The sequence below is a fragment of the Alligator mississippiensis genome, chromosome 8 (genome assembly GCF_030867095.1).
Source record: "Alligator mississippiensis isolate rAllMis1 chromosome 8, rAllMis1, whole genome shotgun sequence".
Taxonomy (NCBI): Eukaryota; Metazoa; Chordata; order Crocodylia; family Alligatoridae; genus Alligator; species Alligator mississippiensis.
The window spans coordinates 37131183-37154201 of NC_081831.1; the positions used below are offsets into that span (position 1 = coordinate 37131183).

The following is a 23019-nucleotide window of genomic DNA, read 5'->3' on the forward strand; positions in this document are numbered from 1 at the left end:
AGCTGGTTGGTCCTTTGTATAGCTGGACAGTCATTTTTATGGTGTGATAATTACTTTGCAAGTGTGGCTGGTCTAAATGTATTGCACAATTAACCAGTTAATTGTGTAATATATGTAATGTGTAGCAGGGGCCTATGACTAGACAGGACCTTTCAGCCTGCCTAGTTGTCAGTCTGGCTATATTCAGTAGCCCCACATCCAATTTCAAACATGATAAAGTAAAAGGAAGCAAACAATGAATTTCTGGCAGGCTTCTTACTTGTTTATTGTTTAAGTGGCACACAATGCAGGAAGAGCTACTGAAGGGCAGCTGAAGCTGCTGTAGCATATTTCTCTCACCAGAGAGACACAGCAAAACCAAGGGATCATCCTAGCTTCTGCCAAAATGCTCGCACAGGATGCTTGTGGCAAAGCTGTCACACCTGTGCCACAGGGGCCCTCAGCTGGAGGACAACAGGGTGCCAGTCAACAGTAACAAATAGGACCAACCTCATGCCTATCATGCTGACTGCAGTGAGTTACACCCAGGATCAATTTCACAGCAGCAGAATTTCAGACTAGAAAGCAACCTGAGGCTGCAAGAGGTAGTAATATATTAAAGCTAAAGGAGGTATGCAAACACAGGGGCTATTCAGCTGCAACAGCCAAGAGGACTGGAGAGTGAGGAGATTCTTTGAATGAAAGCTGAAATTCAGATATCATCATCACACAATGCTAGGAGCTGGAGCCATGGCTTTACATGCCTTAATCCAGACCTGCCTCTAGCCCCCACTGTCACCAGCCCCAGAAGCTGGACTACACAGGCTCAGTTTGGTTAATTCAAGATGTCAATAATCCTGAATGGGAATCTATGGAAGTGGAGTAGCCCTTGGCTTTCTCCTCGCTCTCTACTCAGCCTCTTCCTCCATTCAACAGGATTGGGAGGAAGCAGCCAGCATGGACTTGAAGAAAGCTCACACCACAAATTATTTACGGAGCAAGCTAAAGCCATACTAGGGGGGCAGAAGAGTAGCAGCAGTTTCAGTGCTGTGTGCTGCTTCCTGGGAACCCAGCATTTCATGGTTTCTAGAGACATGTCAGCTTCTGATAATTCCTGGAAATCCTCAGACTGACTTCACCCTTTTCAGCCTGACTCAAGGTTCCTTCCCTTGTCTGGTTCTGACACGGATCTCAAGCCACATGTGATGCAACTAGATGTGCTTCCCTTTAGCAGCTGGGGGCCTTTGGGACTTCACTGTATTTCTTGCAATAGTGAGAAATGAACAAGCCACTGAAGACAGCTCAGTTTTAAATTATCCTTCCTGCCTGTGGGTTTCAGTCAATCCACCATCAGTCTTCATGTGCAGAGACCTGCTGACCCAGGAGGGTGCCTACAAAGCAACTTTCTAGAACACAAACATCATGGTTTACATTTTGTTTCCATATTTAAGCATGCGTACACAGCACCAACATAAAAGTACTGACATCAAGACACCATGGCTTAGTAGGGCCTTAATTTTTGCCTTTACTTCCATCTTTCCTAATGAAGGAATCAGAATAGCTTATTGTTTGAATTCACAGGCACTAAAAGGACTGACCTGTCCTATGTATATTTGCCAACCACAGGTAGAAATTCACATTTTAGGGCTTTCTTAAGCATTTCTTTGTGCATGGCTGTGTTCACTGGCCCTTTCCTAGTGAGAGCTGTCCTGGAGAGCACCATGAATGCCAGTAGCCTCCATTGTTTTTCCTTTGGTGTACAGAGCTACTAAAGTGGTTAACATAAATACACCTAATCTCCTATATGTCCCTTGCTGGACAGGATGTGCAAAAAACTTTTCAAAAGTAGTCACCAATGAGCATTGGTAACAAAAGCCAGCTATAAACCTGACTCAACTAACCTGCTAAGCCTTATCTACTGCTTCTTCACATCGCTGGTAAAACACAAAGAATCCAGAACACACCTGGGAAAATGACCCTCCACATCCAAGCAGTACCTTTGAAATAACTATGCATTCAGACAGGTATCTGCCAGTACAACTAATTTGCAAATGTACACATGCAAGCATTTGATTAAATATAAACCTATTTCCAAGTAACACAACTTGCAGATGCACCTTGGAAAGGCAGCATATTCCAGCTACTTAAAGAAAGTACAGAACTGAGCATCAGGATTTATGGGTTGATTTCCAATCCCTAACCCTGACTGGCCATGGGATGTTGAGCAAGTTGCCTATGAACTTTGGTGGGGACCAAAAGTATTTCCCCACCTTTTTAACATGCTTTGAAACCACAAATAGCAGACACAATAGAAGTACAAAGCTCTGGTGATTCCAATGTGGAGTGTTCAGTCACTTCTACCACCTTACTTATTTCTGCTTGCTTTAACCTCCCCCTCTCCCTCCCGCAAAATACAATAGTATCAGAGACTTCATCTCTAAATGAGGTAGCCACTGTAGCAACAGAGCCTTGGAAATATCACAGAGCCCTTCAGATTCACCAGTCAGGCAGCTACCCATGCTTGTAGGTGTATTTCTAACACTCCCCTACTGACTCAGCTGTACTCCGAGTCATAATAACGGCACTAACCAAGCAATTACAGGCTCTGATCCTTACTTCGGCTGTCAGATCTCCACGGAGAGATGGCTCTAGAAGCATTCCATTCTCATAGACGTTGCAACTGGAGAAGCTCTTCCAAACAGCATCTTGGTCTGGAAAATGCCTTTTGTACAAAACAGGCCTTCCAGGAAGTGATTGTGGCTCAACTTGCCTCTCAGGAGGCAATAAAGGTATGGCACTGACTTTTGACCCCTTTGTCAACACTGTTATGACTGAGAACAGGGGCCAATTCAAGTATGGGGTTTTTTGGCATAACTAAATCCTCTTTCCCCAACCTGATACCTTAGGTATTTCTCCTTCCAGCTCCTCTGCCCTGGGAAAAGCCTGTGGCTTTTGAGAAGTGATTCAAAACAAAATCTTGCTTTAGAAATTGATCCTGCCCTGCAGCAACATCTCTGTGAACCACCACAATTATGCACAGAAATCCTAAAAGGGAGTGTCCCAGCAGCTCTCCCCAGCACTGACCCCCTAGTAGAGGGGTTGGGGCCAGAACATGAGGTCCCTAGAACAGTGATGATTCTCAACCAGGGTACCACAGCACCCTGGGATGCATGGATGTACTTTAAAGGGTGTTACACAATATTAGTACTGGTATGTGTGCAAACACCTACACACCACACGCAAGATAAGCCCAGAAATTTCAAACAGGAGTCCATAGCGCCAAAACCATTCTGACCTGTTGGGTCCTTCTGAGTTCTTGGAAACACAAGAACTACTTTATTATTCTCCACAGTCAAGAAACGAGAGAAGGCTAAGCACTGCCATTTTCCAAGAGGTGCCTTGAGTCTCACAAAGTTGAGGATAACTGCTCCAAAATACTAGCCACTAGGAAACATTCCAAACTAGTGCAGCTCCTGAGCTGTATCAGGAGCTGGTTAAGCCCCTGGCCAATCCCAGACCTGGGAGCAAGGAAGGTGGCTTGCAAAAATGTTTAGTGCCTTCTCCCACGCTAAGCTGGAGCAAGCACTGCTGAGCTCCAGCTGAGGACTGAACCCACAATGGGAAGTTGCTCTACAAAGCTCAAAAGAGCAAGTCAGTTACTTCTCCTTTATAAAAAATAGGAGGGGAGAGAGAGTAGTGGGTCTTGGGTGGGGGGGAGGAAGGAGTATTAATGGAAATCCTCCTTATGGGAAATCAGTGACTGGGGACCTGGTACCTCTTGAGCTTGGCTTCCACATCCTCTAACACATCTTACAAAGAGCTGGTGCCAGCTCCCAACTTTGGTGCTTCACCCCTGAGCTCTGAACAAGGCAGCACAATGTGCTGTTAACGTCCCTAGCCCTGGCCATATATCCACACCTGTAGCCTCTTGACCACACACGGCTCCACATGCATGCTCTGAGCAGGTTCTCTAGGGCTATTGGCCCCTCGCCCTTTACACAAGAAAGAATGATTTTTTCCAACTCTCTTCTACTTCAAAAAGATTGGCAGAAAGAAGGAGGAGTCTCAGATCAGACAGGCACCTGCAGCATTTGCTGTCACAGAACCAGAGACAACAGAGATGGAAGCAACCCCCCAGGGCAGCCCAGTCATCTAGACAACAATGCTCCTGTGAACAAGCAAATTGTTATGAGAATTAATTCATCTGTATGGAAATGAAAAGTGCTATTTTAACACTATCATCATCATCTGACTCATTCAAGCATCAGGATCGAACAGTCCCTACAAGCTAACCTGAAGAGCTCTGACCAGGTCTGTTTTTAAATGATGCAAAGGTACTCAACAGCTTCTACACTTCCTTCCTGCAACTTGCTTCTCCTTCTAACAGATTTTATACCATCAGGAAGATTGCCCCCTCATTCAGTCAAAATGCCCCCTTTTGCTCTAGTCTGCAATTCAGAACAATTCAGGTACCTATGAAGACCAGGTTCTCATTTCAGGAGCTTTACAAAACTGTTTGTTAGCCCTGATGCTTCAGATCAGAGGCCAGTTACCTTTAAAAATCATGAACAAAACAACCTTTAGCCTATTGCATAACAAGACCCTTAATGGGGTTTTCTACCTTAATCCACAGCCCTTTTGCCTTGGCCACTGCTGGAGACAGGTGGACCATTGTTCTCTTCCACGGAGGCAATTCCAAAGTTCCATGATAAGCTAATGGTCTCTATCTGGCCCCACTGACTTGTGCCCTGTATTAGGTCCCCTCTGCAGTGAAGCATGAGATGACAAAGACTGTCTAGGAAGTCAGACTTCCTCCCACCCCCACCCCCAAACAGTTCTGACTAGCAGAGGAGGAGAGTTCTCCCAGCGTCTCTGCACAGACATCCTCCAAGTGCATACGCACTTCAGCCCCCAGAAAGAGCTAAATATAGCCTCTGTGTGGAGAGAGAGGATGATTGCATCTATGAGAGTGGAGGTGAGAGAAAGGGAGTGGGAATCACGACGCTCACGTGCTTCTGCCTGCCAGCATGTGCATAGTACTGTGCACCTGCCCACGCATGGGGAGCTAAGCCCATGAGCCTCCCTAGAATTGCAAGGCTCCACCAGAGACTAGCGTGCATTTGCATGGAGGTGCCAGAATAGATGATAGTACCTGGGATAGGTGAAAAACAAATATAAGTAGTGAGCATTCACACGCGCACCTTCCCAAGAGCTAGGCAAGTAAGGGAAAGAGGCAGCAGCAAGTATCAAATTCTCCCTGGGAGCTCATGACATCATATAAATATCCAGACCTTGCTCTTTGGACACAGTCAGCCTCCTGCCACGCATTTTAGAGCTCCTCTCCTCTTTCGCTTCTGCACTCCCCCAGGAATGGGCTCGACTTTGCCTTCATTGCCTCTGAACAAAGCAGCAGCAGCAGGGTGACTTGGAGCCCAGGCAAGCAGCATTTACCATTTCAGCACAGAGAAGATAGCAGCTTCAGCCAAAGCATCAATGGGCTGGTCTCCAGCCAATGGGATGGCTGAATGCAAATAAGCAGTGCCTGTCTTTCCTGTCCTGCAGGTGAATGAGGAAGTGAATCAGGGAAGCAGCAGGTGGACTTGGAGATAAAAATAGATCCTGGGAAGAAAAAGGAGCAGACCAGTTGGAGGTGAGACAGGCCAGGCAGTAGCTGCTCCCAGGAGCAAATGCAGTGGATCCCAGCCAACCTCTCCTTACACTAGAGTTGCTGAGCAATGACCTGATGTATTCAGTCAAAGTGGAAAACTTCTCCCCTGTCAGCCCAGCAACCAGAGACCCAGGTAGGGGCTGCCTCCAGCCCAGTTCAGAGCCATGAACAACACTGGGTACTTGGTGGTCATTTTGTTACAAGATTGGCCAAATCCTGTGCCAGTACCATCAGCAGCTAATTCCAAACTAGTCAACACAGACTCCACAGAAACCAAGGCCCTGAACACAGTCTAGGAGTTAATGTAATTATTTTCATATTTCATATAGTCAGGATCTATCTTTTTAAAGCTGTAGTATACTTATTTCCCTGTAGCTCTGGGGAGCCTTGCTCATGAACCAGGAGCCCATCCCACCAGGCGCTGTACAAAGGAAATATCATGAGAAGAACCCCACCCCTAAGAGCTTACCATCTAAATTTCTGCTCTCAGTTATACCAGTGCAAGTAATCCTCAAAAGTATAGGGAAAATCTTGGGGATAGCTCTGTCAGGCCTTCAGTCAGTGCAGACGTAGTTAGGGATTTTCTGGAAGGGCTAGACATTTTTAAATCTGCAGGTCCAGATGCCTTCCACCCAAGGGTGTTGAGGGAGCTGGCAGGGGTCATCACAGAGCCCTTGGCCCAGCTGTATGAGCATTCATGGTCATCTGGCCAGGTGCCAGGGGATTGGAAACTGGCTAATGTGGTCCCAATTTTCAAGAAAGGGAGGAAGGAGGGCCCAAGTAACTATAGGCCTGTAAGCCTCACCTTGGTGCTCGGGAAGATCTTGAAGAGAATCATCAAGGAGCACATCTGTGGGGGTCTGCAGGGGAGATCATGCTCAGGGTCAATCAGCATGGGTCCATCAAAGGCAGGTCCTGCCTGACCAACCTGATTGCCTTTTATGACCAAGTACCTAAATCCTTGGATGATGATGTCACCGTGGACGTAGTCTTTCTGGACTTTAAGAAGGCCTTTGACACCGTCTCTCACCCCATCCTCATCAATAAATTAAGCAACTGTGGCATTGATGCCTGCACAGTTAAATAGGTAAAAAATTGGCCGATGGGTCGCACCCAGAGAGTAGTGGTGGATGGGTTGTACTTAACTTGATGAGATGTGAGCACTGGGGCACCCCAGGGCTCAGTCCTCAGGCCCGCACTGTTTAATATCTTCATCAGCAACTTGGACAAAGGGGTGGAAAGCATGCTGTCCAAGTTTGCTGATGACACTAAGATGTGGGGCAAGGTGGACACACTTGAAGGGAGAGAGAGGCTGCAAATAGATTTAGACAGACTACAAAAGTGGGCAGATGAGAATAGGATGGGGTTCAATGTAGACAAATGCAGGGTGCTGCACCTTGGGAGAAGGAATCCACAGCATACATACAGGCTGGGGAGTTCCCTCCTTGAAAGCACAGAGGCGGAAAGGGATCTTGGAGTCATTACTGACTCCAAGATGAACATAAGCCACCAACGCCAGATCGCAGCCAGCAAGGCCAGCTATACCTTGTCGTGCATCCAAAGGTGCATCTCAAGCCAGTCCAAAGAGGTGATACTCCCTCTCTCTGAGACTTTGGTCAGGCCGCAGTTGGAGTACTGCGTACAGTACTAGGCGCCGCACGTCAAAAGGGATGTGGCCAGCCTGGAGAGGGTTCAGAGGAGGGCCACCCGCTTGGTGAGAGGGCAGCAGGACAGGCCCTATGAGGAGAGACTGAAGGACCTGAACCTGTTTAGCCTCAGTAAGGGGAGGCTGAGGGGGGACCTGGTGGCTGCCTACAAACTCATCAGGGGAGATCAACAGCAAATAGGTAGAGCCCTTTTCTCCCCAGCAGCACGTGGGGTGACAAGGAACAATGGTAATAAGCTGATGGAGAATAGGTTTAGGTTAGAGATCAGAAGGCAATATTTTACAGTTAGGGTGGCCAAAAGATGGACCCAACTTCCCAGGGAAGAGGTCCTCACCCCTACCTTGGGCAAATTCAAGAGGAGGTTGGATGATCACCTGTTTGGGGTCTTGTGAACCCAGCATTCATTCTTGCCTGTGGCACGGAATCAGGCTGGATGATCTATTCAGGTCCCTCCTGCCCCTAGCTCCTATGAAACAAAGGTGACTATTTCTAATAAAGACTGTAGGATGAATGTAGCTATGTGAGTAAGGAGCTGTCCAGAATAACTTCAACCAAAGCCACTCTGCAAACAAGTATCAACAGATCTCTCATGGCAGAAAGTGCTCAGACCACCTGTGTTTTTCCATGTAGGCAAGAGACAGTACATTGAGCAGCCCAGCACTACTCTCCAAGAGTACTGGGTCAGGGCTGGCTCCAATGGAAAACTGGCAGTAATGCTGCCTCTCAGCTGAATGTGTGGGAAATGCTGGGATGGTGCGGCGCTCTCAGACAGGGCCAATTCAGTGAAATCAAAATGTTCCATAGTACTATGGCAATTCCAAACACTCTCCAGCTCCACCAAAACCTTCCTGCTTCCCCTGTTTGGTCTCTTGCCAGTTTGCCCATCTGTCTCTTCTCTAGCTGCTAGCTGGCACCTGGGGCTACCAGTTCCTGCTGTTCCCCAGGCTCTTTAGCAGTCACATCTTGATGCCCAAGCTTCATGACCACAAAGCTCCTAGGTTCCCAAGAGTGCCTAGTCCCTAACTGAGTATCTCCCCCCAGCTTCCCTGCAAACTGGTAGGCTCTGAGAGAGTAAGGACACCCAGGCTGCCTGGGCTGACCATCTCACAGGGTGCTCAGCTTTCCTAGCTACCCAGGATGCAATTCTCCTGGCTCCCAATGCACCTGTTACCAGCCCCTTGGCTCCCCAGGCAACTAGGTCTCTACACAATTCCCTGTCCAAGAGACTGCAACCCCAAAAGAAGCTTCAGTGTTCAGTGTCAGTTCTTTAAAGGAAATGCTAAGAACTGAGCTTCTGCAAAACCAGCCTGAACTTCTGGTGTTTCACCCCAATTTGGGCCAAAAATACCTTTTCAGAGATTCAAAAGTGTTTGCAGGAGTCAATTTTTATTTTCCAGTTAGCTCTTCTTCCCCAACCAAGTCATCACCATCCCCACCCCCACCAATCCAGCTACACTTGAAATAAGAACGTAGTATGGCACAACCACAGGAAAGTCAGGAAATGACAGTTCTTAGTCCTGCTACCTTCCTGCCATGACTCAGTAACTTCAGTAGCCCATGGTCCATGAAGTGTGGTCTCTCTTCCTCCATCTAGCAGGAAGTAACCAGGAAAAAACACCACTAACACAGTTTAAATAAGAAAGGACCTGTTTACTGTAACTAGAATAATCCTGGACTGGGAGGGAGCATACATTCATCAGTGCAATCAGTGTGCATGTGCATGCCTGGAGCCACCGTCTGAGGGATGTGGCTGAGGGTCCGAATCCTTGCCTTGATGGAAAGTTACACAATCATAACCATATGGGTAAAATGGATTAACTGCCCATGTGGACACTCATTCTATTGTCAGATTGTCTTAAAATTAGGCTAAATAAAGCTCCTTCCCAAGCTAGGCTAGAGGCTATTCTAATACTAGATTAATAGTGTTCACACAGAGGTAATGCTGGTAACTATATTAGACTGACTTTACACCTTAGCTTATGCTGAAACATTACCATATAGACAAGTCCCAAGGGGCTCTAAAATCTCAGGACACTGGCACCAAACAGAGCTTTGTCCTTGGGCTCCAGGGGTAGGGGCCATGGATGGTACAGCTGGCATCAGCTGTGGCATTGCTACAGGTCCATTCCAGTTTCCTTTAGTAGCTAAGGCCTCATGACAGTACATCACCCCATCAAGCAGCTACCTAGCAATATCACCGCCTGCCTGTAACCACCCCACAGCCTCACAGGCAGCTAGGGAACTGCTATATATAGTAACTGAACACCACTGGACTGCTTACAGCTTATGCAGCAATGGTGCCCCCACAATCCCATCCCCTTCCAGTACAGACATTATGTCAAGATAGACAGGAACGCTGCTCAGTGGACTCATCCTTCTATTGGCTCCATCTTCCAGCCCAGGCTTCTTTTCATACTGTATTAGTTCTTGGTCAGCCACAAAGAGGCTTAGCAGGACACCTGTTGGGAGTCCTGGGAAGAGCTCCCTCTGAGACCCATGTCTACGGAGTAAGCAAGCAGAGGCCCCTGCTGAAAAATCCATTGCAAGTTTGACCCCAGACTCAGCCCATGGTGGGTGGGAGCAGACAGCTGGGACAGTTTTTCTGCAGGGAGCAAGGAGGCTCAATAAAGTGCTCAAGAGCTGTCCTTGGAAAAATCTATTATAGCCCCTGACGGAATGAGATTCTATCCACTAACTGATCCCCTTGCCAGGTCAGAACCTTCTCTCATTAAGCACACCTAGAAAACAAATGTACAAACGAGGCTTCTGGACTGCCTGAGAGCATCTTCCCCTGTTGCAATGCCCCCTTTTAGCCAAATTCAGATCTGTCCAGGGTGCTGGGTCCAGCATGTCCCCATGTATTCTATGGCAGATAGAGCACAGGCAGCAGCAGTACAAGGTCCCATCACAAACTGTTCTAGCTCTTGTCCCATATCTCAGGGCTGAGGCCCAGAGAGGACCAACATTATAACTGGCATACAAAACAAGGGTGTAGGCCAGCCTGGTCACTTTCATTTAAGACTCAGTGAAAGCGAAACTTCCTCCCACTTCCTAATACTCCCTGGCTATTTCTGCTTTTCTCAGAGTCCCAGGGACAGAGATAATGGGTATCCAGCAGGCTGCCCTGACCACATACTCCAAGAAGCTATTTCTGGTATGAGGTTTTAAGAGGGGGAGGAGTGAAAACAGAGGGAGGTGCCCTAAACCCTCAATGAACTAAGTTCAAAGGTTATCAGAAGAGCATGAGCACCCTCTAGCTTCTCCAAACAGCCCACACAAGCTGCAGACTTTTTTTTCCCCACTTTGTAAGTCCTAAGAGAAAATTAACAGCTCCAAACATGGGGGAATCATTGTGACGTGCACAATAATGAAGGGAGAAGGGTCTTGGGATTAAAGCAGGAAACTAGAGGCCAGGATTCCTGAGATCTCTTCTCAGGCCAGCCCCCCCAAACATTTTGTGCAACCTTGAACAAAGTTAGCTGTCCCTCCTCTGTGCCTTACAGAAGCTAATAACAACAAGAGAAGCAAGCAGACAAGTAGTTCAAGTATGCATGGTGTGTGGTTAATAGGATGCAGTCTGGACTCTGAGGAGGGGGAAAAACAAACAAACAAACAAAAAAAACTCATCAGCATTTGAGTGGGGAGGGGTGAAAAGGAACAGTATTCCAGTGACTTGAATGTGTCTAGCTGGGGAACAGTTGGTTGGCAGCATCTGTAATGGTGCACACACAGCATTGTTTCAGCTGGCAACTGGAGTTCATTCCAGTTCTGGAGCATGTTTCTCCCCAAGGCACATGCTTTTGGGAGTGCAGGGTATGACTATTGTGCATTTAGTCAGGAAAGACAGCCATACAGGAACCCACATGGGATAATTGCAACAACTGGTCTCTGGCCTCTCAGAAACAAGTCAGCACAATGAAATCAAGTAGTCTGCACCATGGGCAGTTCTATGCTTGCTTTCATCCCTGCTAAGCACCAAACAGACCACAGTTCAATGTATAAGGGCTCTAGACAAACATAACCTCATCTTTCAGGCCAGGGCCTTATGTGCTAGCTAGTAAATCTGCCTCTATACCTTCCCTTTACATACAATAAATTTCCACCAACTGAACAAGCAGTGTTCAGCAACCCAATGAACTGCAAGAGCAGGAACACCAACACCTTATCTGATTTGACCAGGTTCCTTAATCCATCAAAGAAAGAGAAAGCCAACTTTATTCTCCTCCTTCTGATCCCCCAGCAGCATCTCTGGGGAAATGTTAGAGCAGAGGTGTTAAGATACAATGCACTGCTGGCATGATAGGGACATAGTGAGCACACTGTTTGACCCCCCCCCACCCATCTCCCCTCTGAGCTTGCCTGTGCCTGACATCCTGGACAAAGGTGTAAGACAAAAGGAAGGGAACTGCAAGTTCTAGTAAAAGGGCTATTCAGGCTTTAAGGAGGGACCAGTAGAGGAGAACTGAAGAACAGTGCTGCAATCTTCAGGGTGTGTGTGTGTGTGTGTGTGTGTGTGTGTGTGTGTGTGTGTGTGTGTGTGGACAAGGCCCAGTTGTTATTTTCAGAGAGGTGCCAGGTGGGTTCACTTGCTTTAGGACAAGGGTGGGCAAAATGCGGCCCATGGTCCGGATGCATCCCACCAAGCTATTCTATCTGGCCCCCGTGGCCCCTAAAAAATCTAGAAAAATTAATATTTGTCTGCTCCTAGCTGCCAGCCATGCAGCTCTCAATGATTTGCCAAAACCCATTAAGCAGCCCTCTGCCCGAAATAATTGCCTACCCCTGCTCTAGGAGTACAGAAGCCTTAGAGGCCAAAGCAAGACCCTCACACCAGCTCCTCACCTAAATCCTGCAGGGGATGTGCCCAGGGGGTGCACTGGTGCACCTGCACCCCCCTTTCATTCCTGCTCCACTCAAATTTAAAACCAACTGCCTGGCAGTGGCAGTGTTTTTAGTCAGGCAGTGCTGAGGGAGTCATTTGACTTCATGGCTCATTATAATCCACCTGATCCTTTCTAAACTCTTCATTCCACAGGTGTTAATGATCTGCTCTTCTTTTTAATGTTCTTGATGTTCCACCATAAACCTAACCATTGTTCTTCAATTCTTCAGTCTGTTTGCTGCTCCTGGTAAGGAAGCTACTCTTCACAGCCCTACAGATTGCTTTTAACTCATTCTAATGAAGGTATATGTATTTTTGCTTCAATCGTAAACTGAGCAATACAGGCTTAGGCCCCAAGCATACTAGTAAAACGTCTAGTTTATTTTTAACTGGAGAAAAATTTATGTTGTTTTATATGTGATGATGCACCTCACCTTCTGCACCCCTCTTTTCAAAAGTCTACATCCACCCATGCATTTGCTTTTATTTAAGGAGCTATTTGGTCTCTCTGCACATCACTGTGCATCTTTCTAGGGCGAGGCTTGGACAACCCCCAAACTCCAGCCTGAAGGTCAGATCCTGAAAAAAGCTTAGCAACCTGCAGCTTCCCTTGACTGTAATGGTAGAGTGGGCACAAGGCACTTCTGAAGCTGGCTGCAAGTCTGTGCTGTTAGCAGGAAGTAGCTCCTGCCCAGACCTGCATGGGGTACAGAGAAGGTACAGGACTGTTGCCCAGCAGTCATATGCCAACAAAGGTTTCCCTGAAAGCACGAGGCATTGCCAGCCACTAACCTTAAGCTCACTCAGGGCTCTACAGTGCTCTCCTGCCCTGGTTTCTATAAATACTTCTCACTTCCGGATAGTATCTTCAATCTGCTCCCTGTGCGCGGGGGCGGTGAGTATGTACTGCTCACCACATCCCCATGGGGAGGGAGTATTTACCTTGGTTTGCACAATAAGCTTTCACTCCTCACGCACCACCTCTCTCTGCTCCTCTGAGGAACACCACTGTAGGGTGACCCCAAAGCTGAGGGCTGGCAGAGAACTTCCCTCTTCTGCTCCAGAGCTGCACAGTTCTCCCTGCAAATTCTGTGGGGAGACCACCCCTCCCAGGATGTCACTCCTCTCTACACAGCCCTGGCTGGGCCTCATCACAGACCTCTTCAATCCCTGCTGAGATAAGCCAGTATGCCCTGCATTCTCTTCCCATCCGCACATGTTGGGAAGCGTATATATCCCAGGCCCATGGCTAAGCCCCTCCAGAATGCTTGGCCTGAGCAGTCTGGGAAAGGCAATGGCTGCTTAATCTCCAGTTGGAAGAGCCATAACCCAGTTCAAGACCTTTTTCTAGGACTGCATATTTGTTGGATCAGTCCTGCCACCTTTAGACTTGGCTGGAAACTACTGTCACAAATCTTTCCACCAACTTCACCAGGGGGTCTCTGGATAAACAAGTCAGAGAAACAAAGGGTGTAGCCATGTATACGCAGTGCATTAAGCTACCAGAATAAGTCTCTCCTATAAAAGGCACCAAATAAGGCATAAGACTGGGGCTCAAGAGACTTGAGTTCAAGACCCTGCTCTGCTACTAACTTCGAGCAAGTCACTTCACCTCCCTGCTTCCCACCTATCCTTTGTCTGTCATTGTGCATCTGTACAGCTTCTAGTATAATGGGGTCCTGATTTTAATTGCTACTGAACTAAAGAGAGCAGGAAACCTAATTTTAATCAAAGCCAGACACTTCAATAATTCTTCTCAACTAAGTGAGGAAGCGAGATGCTGGGGTGATATAGGCCTATGCACTGCAGATAGGAAAACACTGGTCTTTTATTTCTTTTTCACCTCCTGGCTAATGGAATTAGAACTCAGCATCCATTTATGTTTAAAAAAGGCTGCTGCTTATTTATTTTTCAGCATGCACTGTCCTAGCAAGCAAGCAACACCTGCTAAGCACAACACACGTGACCTCTCCCGAATGCATTCAGCAGGGTAAAAGTTTGTATAATTCAATCTGTCAGGTGGTAAGGATTGCAAGGGGGTGGAAGAGGCAAAACCACAGGGAGGGGAGGGGTTGCCTCTTCTAACACACACAGGAAGAGGCTACCAGGAGCTACCCTAGACCCATGCTTTTCAAACTCTTATGAGTCACATACTCCATTTTAAGTTTGTTGCACTGTACTGTGCCCCTGATTGTGTCATAGACCATTAAAAAGGCACATTTTAGCATTACCACTGCATTGTCTCCTCCCCAGTAATACAACAGTTTGGGGTAAGTTGTTATCCATGTTCTTCCATTTCCCTCCTGCTTTCCAATCCTTCCTTCCCTCCTCTCACATGCCCTGGTGAAGTTCACCATGTCCTCACAGGGGTACATATGATCCCACAGCTTGGGGGATGTAAAAGCACTGAAATCCTCAGAGGCCACAGGTGCCATTTCAACTGCTGTAAACTGCGAGGATCTCTGCTGACTTCAGTGGAAGGATGTTTATCTACCAGAGCTGAAATCAGGATGCATGTATTTAATGACCATGTAACCTGAAGAATGGTCCTTTAAATGCTGTAACAGAGGTTGAGATGACTCCTGGGGGGGGGGTGTGTGTGTGTGTGTGTGTGTGTGTGTGAACTGAGACATGAAATAGGACAGCAGGGTAAAGCTGAGAATGAAACTATCACAAGCCCCTGCTTCTGAGTCACTCATAACAGTCACACAAAGGAATCAAGAGGTGCGATATGATCAGAGAAAGCAGCTAAAAATAGTACGGAGAGGTTGGCCACACTGTACAGCTCTGCCTAGCCTCACGTGGTCACCATGTTCTAGTGTAAGGGAGAGTTCAGGAGGCCTGGCCCATGAGGGGAACAGGGATTTAGCATGTCATATCCTTAACCATATCACATATTCAGGTGATTGGGCCAGCACCCAGGTCACTCCACCAGGCTCATGTCTAGGGTAGCAACATCCTGCCCAAGCGGTGATGAAGCAGGTTGTCCTGGACTACGCTGTAGCAAAACCCGCCCAGGAGCAAGACCAGGGTTTGCAGACCATGTAGCCTCAAGCTGCTGATACAGCATAGAGTGCCTAGGCTCCAATGGCCATCCAAAGTCTAGCCTGCAGCTGCTCAGAGAAATTCTTCTTAAATGCTTTCTTGTCCCAATATACTTGTCCGCTAACATTGAAATGTTTCACAGAGACAGTTTGCTTTTAGGAAGTTCCATCAGAAACACACCAGGACTCCCAGCCAACTCCTCAGCAGTCTGCCTGACAGAATCAGAAGTCAGTCCAGAGTCTCAATCATAACACAGTCCTCTTTCTCCAGTGAAGCTGGGTTGTGCCACAGAAACATGTTCCTCCTCCCCCTGGTATTTTACAGAATTTTCTTTTTCCTTGGTCATGCACTTACTGGGCAAACAATACTAGTCTTAGTGGGCTGTACTTCCAGCATTTTGCTATTCATTTATCATTAGAGAATCCTTTTTCCAGTTGAAAAAGATCCTCAGACTCTCCACATTACTTTATTGGCAAACACTAGTCTATAATATTAGTGGTATTTAAGTGTCAGTTCAATTCTACAGGCCAGGAATCCCTCCCACAGTCACTCTGCATACGAAGAGAAACAGTGAGACAAAAACAAAACAAAAAGAGGGATTTAGTAAACAAAGATCATCATTAGGAAGCAAGTTCAGGCTGATAGTGTCTATCACTGGAGCCTACTAGCACCCAAGAAGTAGGCTACAGTCAACTGACTTATCTACTTATCCTACACAAGTCACACTTTCCCATCCAGCTTTCACTATGCCCTTTTACAGGGTCCAATCCAAAACTCCTTGCAATGAGCAGAAAGACTGCTGACTTCAGTAGGTTCTGGACTGGGCTCATTGTTGTTCCATGCAAATGGAAACAATGTGCAGTTAAAAGACTGTAACTGAGACAAAGAGCCTCTCATCACGTGATCAGCTCTTACCTCTGCCAAGGCAGACAATTACTTCTTCACAACCATCTCTGTGCTTTCCTCCCATGCTGTCCTCTGCATGCAGAAACTCTTCATCAAGACCTGTAACGCCAGTCCCTTACCCTACACAGAAATCTACAACTGGCAACTGCTAGGCAAGGGGTTAGCTGTTCCTGCCCTCTGGCTAAGAACAGAGAACACATCCCAATCTCGCAGCCAGGCATGTTTGCTTATCTCATCCATCGCACTGTCCTGCCTGTTAGACTGTAAGCCCTTTGGGCACTGAGACTGTCACTCACTATAATCTTAGATTCATAGAGGCTAGGGTCAAAAGGGACCTCAACAGATCATTGAGTCTGATCCCCTGCCTGGGCAGGAAAGAGTGCTGGAGTCACATGACCTCAGCCAGATGCCTATCCAGCCTTCTCTTAAAGACCCCCAAGGTAGGGGAGAGCACCACCTCCCTAGGAAGACCATTCCAAATTTTGGTGACCCTTACTGTAAAGAAGTTCTTTCTAATGTCCAGCCTAAATCTGGTCTCTGTCAGTTTGTGATCATTGTTCCTTGTTACCCCAAGAGGCACCCTAGTGAAGAGAGCATCTCCAGCTCCTTGCTGTTCCCCACTAATGTATTTGTAGGCGGCCACAAGATCACCTCTCAGCCTTCTCTTTTGCAGAGGCTGAAGACGTCCAGGTCCCTCATAGGGCTTGGCCTGCAAACCCTTAACCATATGAGTGGCCCTCCTCTGGACTCTCTCATGGAGCTTATCCACATCCTTCTTAAAGTATGGCACCCAAAACTGGATGCAGTACTCCAACTGTGGTCTGACCAGTGCCGCATAGAGGGGAAGTATCACCTCCTTGGCTCTATTTGTCATGCATCTGCTAATGCCTGATAACGTATGGTTAGCTTTGCTGATGATTTCGTCACACTGACAACTCATGTTCATCTTGGAGTCCACTATGACTCAGAGATCCCTTTCCACTTCCGTGCTGTTGAGAGGGTCATTTCCCAGCCAGTAGATGTGCTGGATATTTTTACGCCCTAGGTGCAGCACTCTGCATTTGTCCTTGTTGTACTGCATCCTATTGTGCTCTGCCCACTTTTCCAACTTGTCCAGGTCTGCCTGCAATCATTCCCTGCCCTCTGGTGTGTTCACTTCACCCCACAATTTAGTATCATCCACAAACTTGGACAGAGTACACTTCACGCCCACATCCAAGTCACTGATGAAGACATTGAAGAGTACAGATCCAAGGACCAAGTCCTGTGGGAGTTCACTTACCATATCCTTCCAGGTCAATACCAACCCATCCACAACCACACTCTGGGTGTGACCCCCCCAAGGCAATTTGCCACCCACCGGACTGTGTAATCATCTAAGTCACAGCCTCTTAAGTTATTTATGAGTACGGGATGAGATACTGTATCAAAGGCCTTCCTAAAATCCAAGTAAATGACATCCATCTCTACTCCTGCATCATAAAAAGAAAACAGATTAGTCAGGCATGATCTGCCTGCTATGAATCCATGCTGGCTGCCCTGATGCATTATTTTTCCTGCTGGACTCACACAAATATGATCCTTAATAATTTTTTCAAAGACTTTACCAAGGATAGAGGTGAGACTAACTGGTCTATAATTACTTGGATCCTCCTTTCCCACCTTCTTGAAAATGGGGACCACCTTGGACCTTTTCCAGTTCTCTGGGACCTGACCCGAGCGCCAGGAGCACTCGAACAGCCATGCCAGTGGTTAAGCTATGACATCAGTGAATTTCTTCAGTACCCTCGGCTGCAGCTCATCTGGGCCTGCTGACTTAAACACATCCAGTCCATCCAAATTACTCTGCACCAAGTCGGCATCAACAGTTCATAGGCTGGCGCCCCTCTGATGCCCATCTAAGAAGCCATTAGGAGACTTGTCTTGACCCATGTTCAGGAACAGAGGCAAAAAAACTCATTGAAGAGCTCAGCCTTGTCCCACCCGTCTATCACTAATTGCTGATGCTTGTTCAGTAGGCATCCTATGCTGCCCTGCACCTTCCCTGTACTCCCTACATACCTAAAAATAAACTTTTTGTTGTCTTTAATATGTGTTGCAGGCCTCAGCTCCATATTTGCTTTGGCCTTTCTAACTGCCTCCCTGCAAGTGCGGGCCAAGTAGGTATACTCTTGTCACAACCCAAAGTTGTGATTTTGTGTTTTGTGTGTGCTTCGGCACTGCTAAATTATTTTCCTACTAAATTGCAGCTTCTTTGCACGGTGGAGTTTTCTGCTGCAGAAGAGAACCCCGGTGCAACGGAGAATTCCCACCAACTTGTAGCTTTCTTTGCATGGTGCATTTCTTTTTGCATCTAGGAAATGCCCGCCATTTGTATTGCAATTCGAGCCACATTATTAGTTCAAATTAAATTATGCATACGTGGTGGCTAGCAATTGGTTTGCTAGCCGTATAAAGAGCTTGAGTGGTTTCCACCCAAGTTGGAGGACTCCACGAACACCAGGAGGAGAAGACTTCACGCTGTGTGAAGATCTCTAAGCGCTGCGGATCCTTACGGACCCAATGTATTTCTTAAAAGGCAACAGGGGCCTGACCAGCCTCTGGCCTCTCCCCGTCGCTGATAGATTCCTAGACATATCCCTTCCTGCGCGCAAAAGAGACGGACCCACGGAGCTTCAACAACTCCGTGGGAGAGAGCGAACTTGTCGTAATCCTCAAACGAGGATTTAAGTGGAGCTGTGCCTGGAAAACTGTCCAGCCTACACCACGACCATCTTTGGTGTAAGTAAACAATCTTTAAATCAACCACTACGCGTCCGTGACTAATTCGAGCTTGCCCCGGTTTTCTCCGACCCCGCGTGCCCGGGCTGCTGGCCACAGCCCACGTGCGCAAAACGGGTCGCAGATCGCTCCCGGCCCGCACAACTCGTCTTTGGTAGCTTCTCCCTGCTTCCACTGCCTGTATGCCTCTTTTTTTCCCCTTAGGCTTCCCTGGATTTCTCTGTTTAGCCAAAGAGGTTTTTTGGCCCCTTTCCCTTGCAATGGGACCATCTCTCTCTGCACCAGAAGGACCGCTTCCTTTAGGAATGACCACCCTTCCTGGACTCTCATCTCACCAATACTCCTATCCTGCGGTGCATCATTGACTAAACTCCTGAGCACACTGAAGTTAGCCTTCCTAAAGTCAAGCACTTCCACCCTACTAGTTATCTTTCCCACCCTACGCCGTATGGTGAATTTGGCTGATTGGTGGTTACTGTCCCCAGAGTGACCACAAATCTGCAGCTCCCCTAGTGGGACCATATACCTTCTGCATTAGGAGAAGGTCCCGTATACAGGTTAAGAACCCATGTGAATGGTTGGATTTGGCTGACTGCTCCTCCCAGCAGATGTCAGGGTAGTTTAGGTCCCCCATGACAACCATGTCCCTAGACCGTAAGGCCTCTGAGAGCTGCCTTAAGAACTCCAAGTCTAGCTTTTCCTCTTGATGCGGTGGTCTGTAGCAGACCCCCACCACCAAGTCCCTTTCCCCCCAACCTCCATGTATCCTAACCCACAGTACCTCCACTTTGTCCTCCCCTGATCCCATTTTGATTAGGGTAGATGTATTGCGCTCCTTAACATAGAGAGCAACCCCTTCCCCCTTTCCTCCCTACTCTGTCCCATCTGTACAACCTATAGCCCTCAATGCGTCCTGCCCAGTCATGGGTAGGATCCCACCAGGTTTCCATTAGCCCCACTAAATCAAAGTTATTGTTTGGAAGCAGGAGTGTGAGTTCTTCCTGCTTGTTCCCCATGCTCCTAGCATTAGTATAGAGGTACTTGAGCCCTCTGAATGGTGCCTTTTGTGCCCCCCTGTTCTGATGCCCAATGGGCCCCTTAGTACTTACATGGGATGTTCTATTGCATGTCTCGTAGGTTGTAGGTCCTAGATTCTCTCCATTTCCAGCACTGTACAGCACTTTGCACAATGGGGCCCCTACCAGGCTGTGGCATCTAGGCACTACCCCAATATAAACGTAGAATCGTCTTCATCATCTTTTGACTCAGACCAAGTGCCCCACTGGGGGCATCCGAATCCCAAAACCTCTGGGCTTGGGCCTGCATGTAGGATGCCTGCCAGTGGATTTGGAAGCATCTGAAATCCCAGGGCGAGAACCTGGAATGGAGGATGCTCACTGGTTGTAGTGCCATACAGGATTGAGTTCTGCCTGCTCAATCGATACGGTTTTTGGAACAACCGAGTTCTGCTCAATCCATATGATTTGGAAGTGATTTGGCTGATTTGACCTGGAACATGAAATATATTAATTAAAAAAGATCTTAAGATCCTGTATCTGTACTAGGGCTTTTATCCAGTCTGCTCTACCTCTAAACAGAACGCACCTTATCTGTTTGAAAAAAAACAAAACAGTATGAATGTAAATTGCAGAATAATGCAGCTCAATGCTCCAATCAGGAAAATCTTCAAGTGCATAAATATAAGACACTACTGACAAAACCCCATTTAATCACATAGCTAGAGCAACCCTTTACAAAACAATGGGGTTTCTGCAGATATATGCCACAGCAAATTCATCTCCTTAATCCAACACATTCAATAAAACCAAAAGACAAAAACAGTTTTCCCTTCTAATTATAAAAAGTCTTCCTTTTCAATCAACATCTCAGACTAACAGGAAACATACAGGGCTCTAAACATGTGACAGTGTGGCCTGGGACTAAATGGGTTTTGAAATCTTTAGTTCTAATCAAACAAATGACATGTTGTTTCACGCGTATGTCTGCAACACTGCATGACTATTTCAGGACAGAGTCAGGGGCAGGGAGATGGAAACAGCATAAAACAACAGTAAGCAATGAAGGATTACACAGCATGAACAGTGTTGTATCCTCTTCCTGATCACTTTCAGCCTTCCAAAAATGCTTGAGGTAGCAATTACAAAGTTCAGGATCCTTTTCCTGGCTTCTTGGGGAATCACCCATTTTCCTCAGGAAAAATTCCAGTGTTTTTCTCAGTGTGTGGTTGTTATGTTTAAATTGATCCCAGGAAGTACTTTCTACTGCAAGGTAAAATTAGCCTGTGGAACTCCACGCCACATGATGCAATGCAGATCAAAAGGAATCAATATAGGTTTGAAAATCTACAAGAATAACATGGTCTTAAAAAGAAAAGTAAGTGCTTTGGAAGATACATAAACCCTCAGATCGCATGGCACAAGCCCCAGGTTCTAGTGGGCACTGTCTTCTATATGGTGTCTTATGGTTCCTCCAATGCAGTTCGCTCTGGCTATTAGCCAGAAGTGAAATCCTCTAGCTAGAGGATGAATCACAGTTCTGATCCAACATGGCCATTCTTAACATGAGTACTGTCCATCACAGTAATGCATGTCTACAGAGACCTGCACTTTCATATGCAGTGCTCATGGCCCACCCAGCTGTTTACAGCAACAGCGTGGTACTTGCATAATGGAAAATATGAGTGAAGAGGGCAGCACACTTGCAAACCTCACAAACATCCGGCTGGTGTCAGTGTGACTATCTTTATCCCCAGGCACAAACTCAACCCCTGATTAACTAACAAGCCCAAGGAGAAAAGGAGCATGAGGAAGCTGACCACCTGACAGCTCCTGTACTAGTGACTCTCTGGGAGGAAATAGACTCATATGTGCAAAGGCAGTTTAGTGGCACTGCAGGCAACTTGGACCTGCACAGGTTTTATTTTGGGTGGGAAGGGAACTAGGACCAGACCCTGTCACCTGAGTCTTAGTTGTTCCAACTGGACAGGGCAATCTGGAGAAAGAATGCAAGTCAATGACCCTTGCCTTGAATAAGCTGGCATGGTCTGTTATGAGCTCTGCACCTGAGGTGCAGTGGCTGCTGCTACTAAGGGACATGATCAGGGGGAGCAGCCATAGAACTCTGGAGCCTTCCCTGCCCATATCCCAAGGCAACTGGCTAGTGCAGGTAATTTTTGTACAGGGCAACCTCAGGTAACTCAGCTGCAAGTTGGAACTGAAAAGCATTCTGGGTATTCTATTGCATTGGACACGAACTAGCTGTTGGCACCAGCTGTTGCCATGGTGCCACCATGCCCTTTGCTAACTTTGGAAAGAAAGGTAGTGTAGAAATGTAAATATCTGGTGTTAACTATGATCTTCCCCACCATGGGTCCTCCTCTGCAGCCCCCTCTACTGGGAGCCCCTCTTCCTAGACCAGCTCAGCCCATCACTTCTCCATCCCCAAATCTGTTTGCAGCACAGTCCCTACATACAAATATGCCTTATGGAAAAAATACTACAGGGTCCGATGGCAATAACTCAAAGTAATCACTGTAGGGAGTATTATAGCCCAATTTATATTCCTGCTATTAAATGCAGGAAACAGAGCCAGTTCCATTATTCCTTGAAAATATGAGACCCAGGGAATTTAGACCTATCTCCTGTTCACAAGCCATCTGCAAATAGCTGGGGAATTTTAGTAATCTGTTGTTATTTGCATTGCAATAGAGGGTCCAGTTGAGATAAGGGCCTCACTGCGTCAAGTACTGTCCACACACACAGTCGCTGTTCAAAGAGTTTATAATCTGAGTCAACAAGAAGCAGGGAGAGATGCGATTTAGCCAAGGGCACCAGTATGGCCAGAAAGAGGAAAACAGATCTCCCAACACCCAAGTTAGTGCCACTGCCATGAGACCAGCCTGGGGCTGCAACTACTTAGCTACTTATTCCTGCAAGCACATTTCATCATGTGGTTTACTGACTGGATTTGCTCCTTGCGATACATTATTTGTGCATTTGATCCATTCCTTGCTTCTCTTTCTGACTGACCTCTAGGAGCCTAATTACCAGAAGGAGCTACAGACCCTGTAT

The 23019-nt window shown here is 47.1% G+C and overlaps 1 protein-coding gene across 5 annotated transcripts in view; it reads right to left on the bottom strand.

The window, feature by feature from the left end:
• DGKK (diacylglycerol kinase kappa) overlaps nt 1–23019 on the bottom strand; it is a 149625-nt gene that overhangs the window by 93999 nt on the left and 32607 nt on the right. Inside the window, exon 1 of one of the 5 annotated variants that reach the window (XM_019481918.2) lies at nt 4601–4749. The exons of the other annotated variants lie outside the window; for them this stretch is intronic. Coding sequence (XP_019337463.1) covers nt 4601–4651 — 51 coding nt within the window. The 5' untranslated portion in view covers nt 4652–4749. Of the gene's footprint in view, nt 1–4600; nt 4750–23019 lie in introns of those variants that run through there. 5 annotated transcript variants of the gene reach the window in all.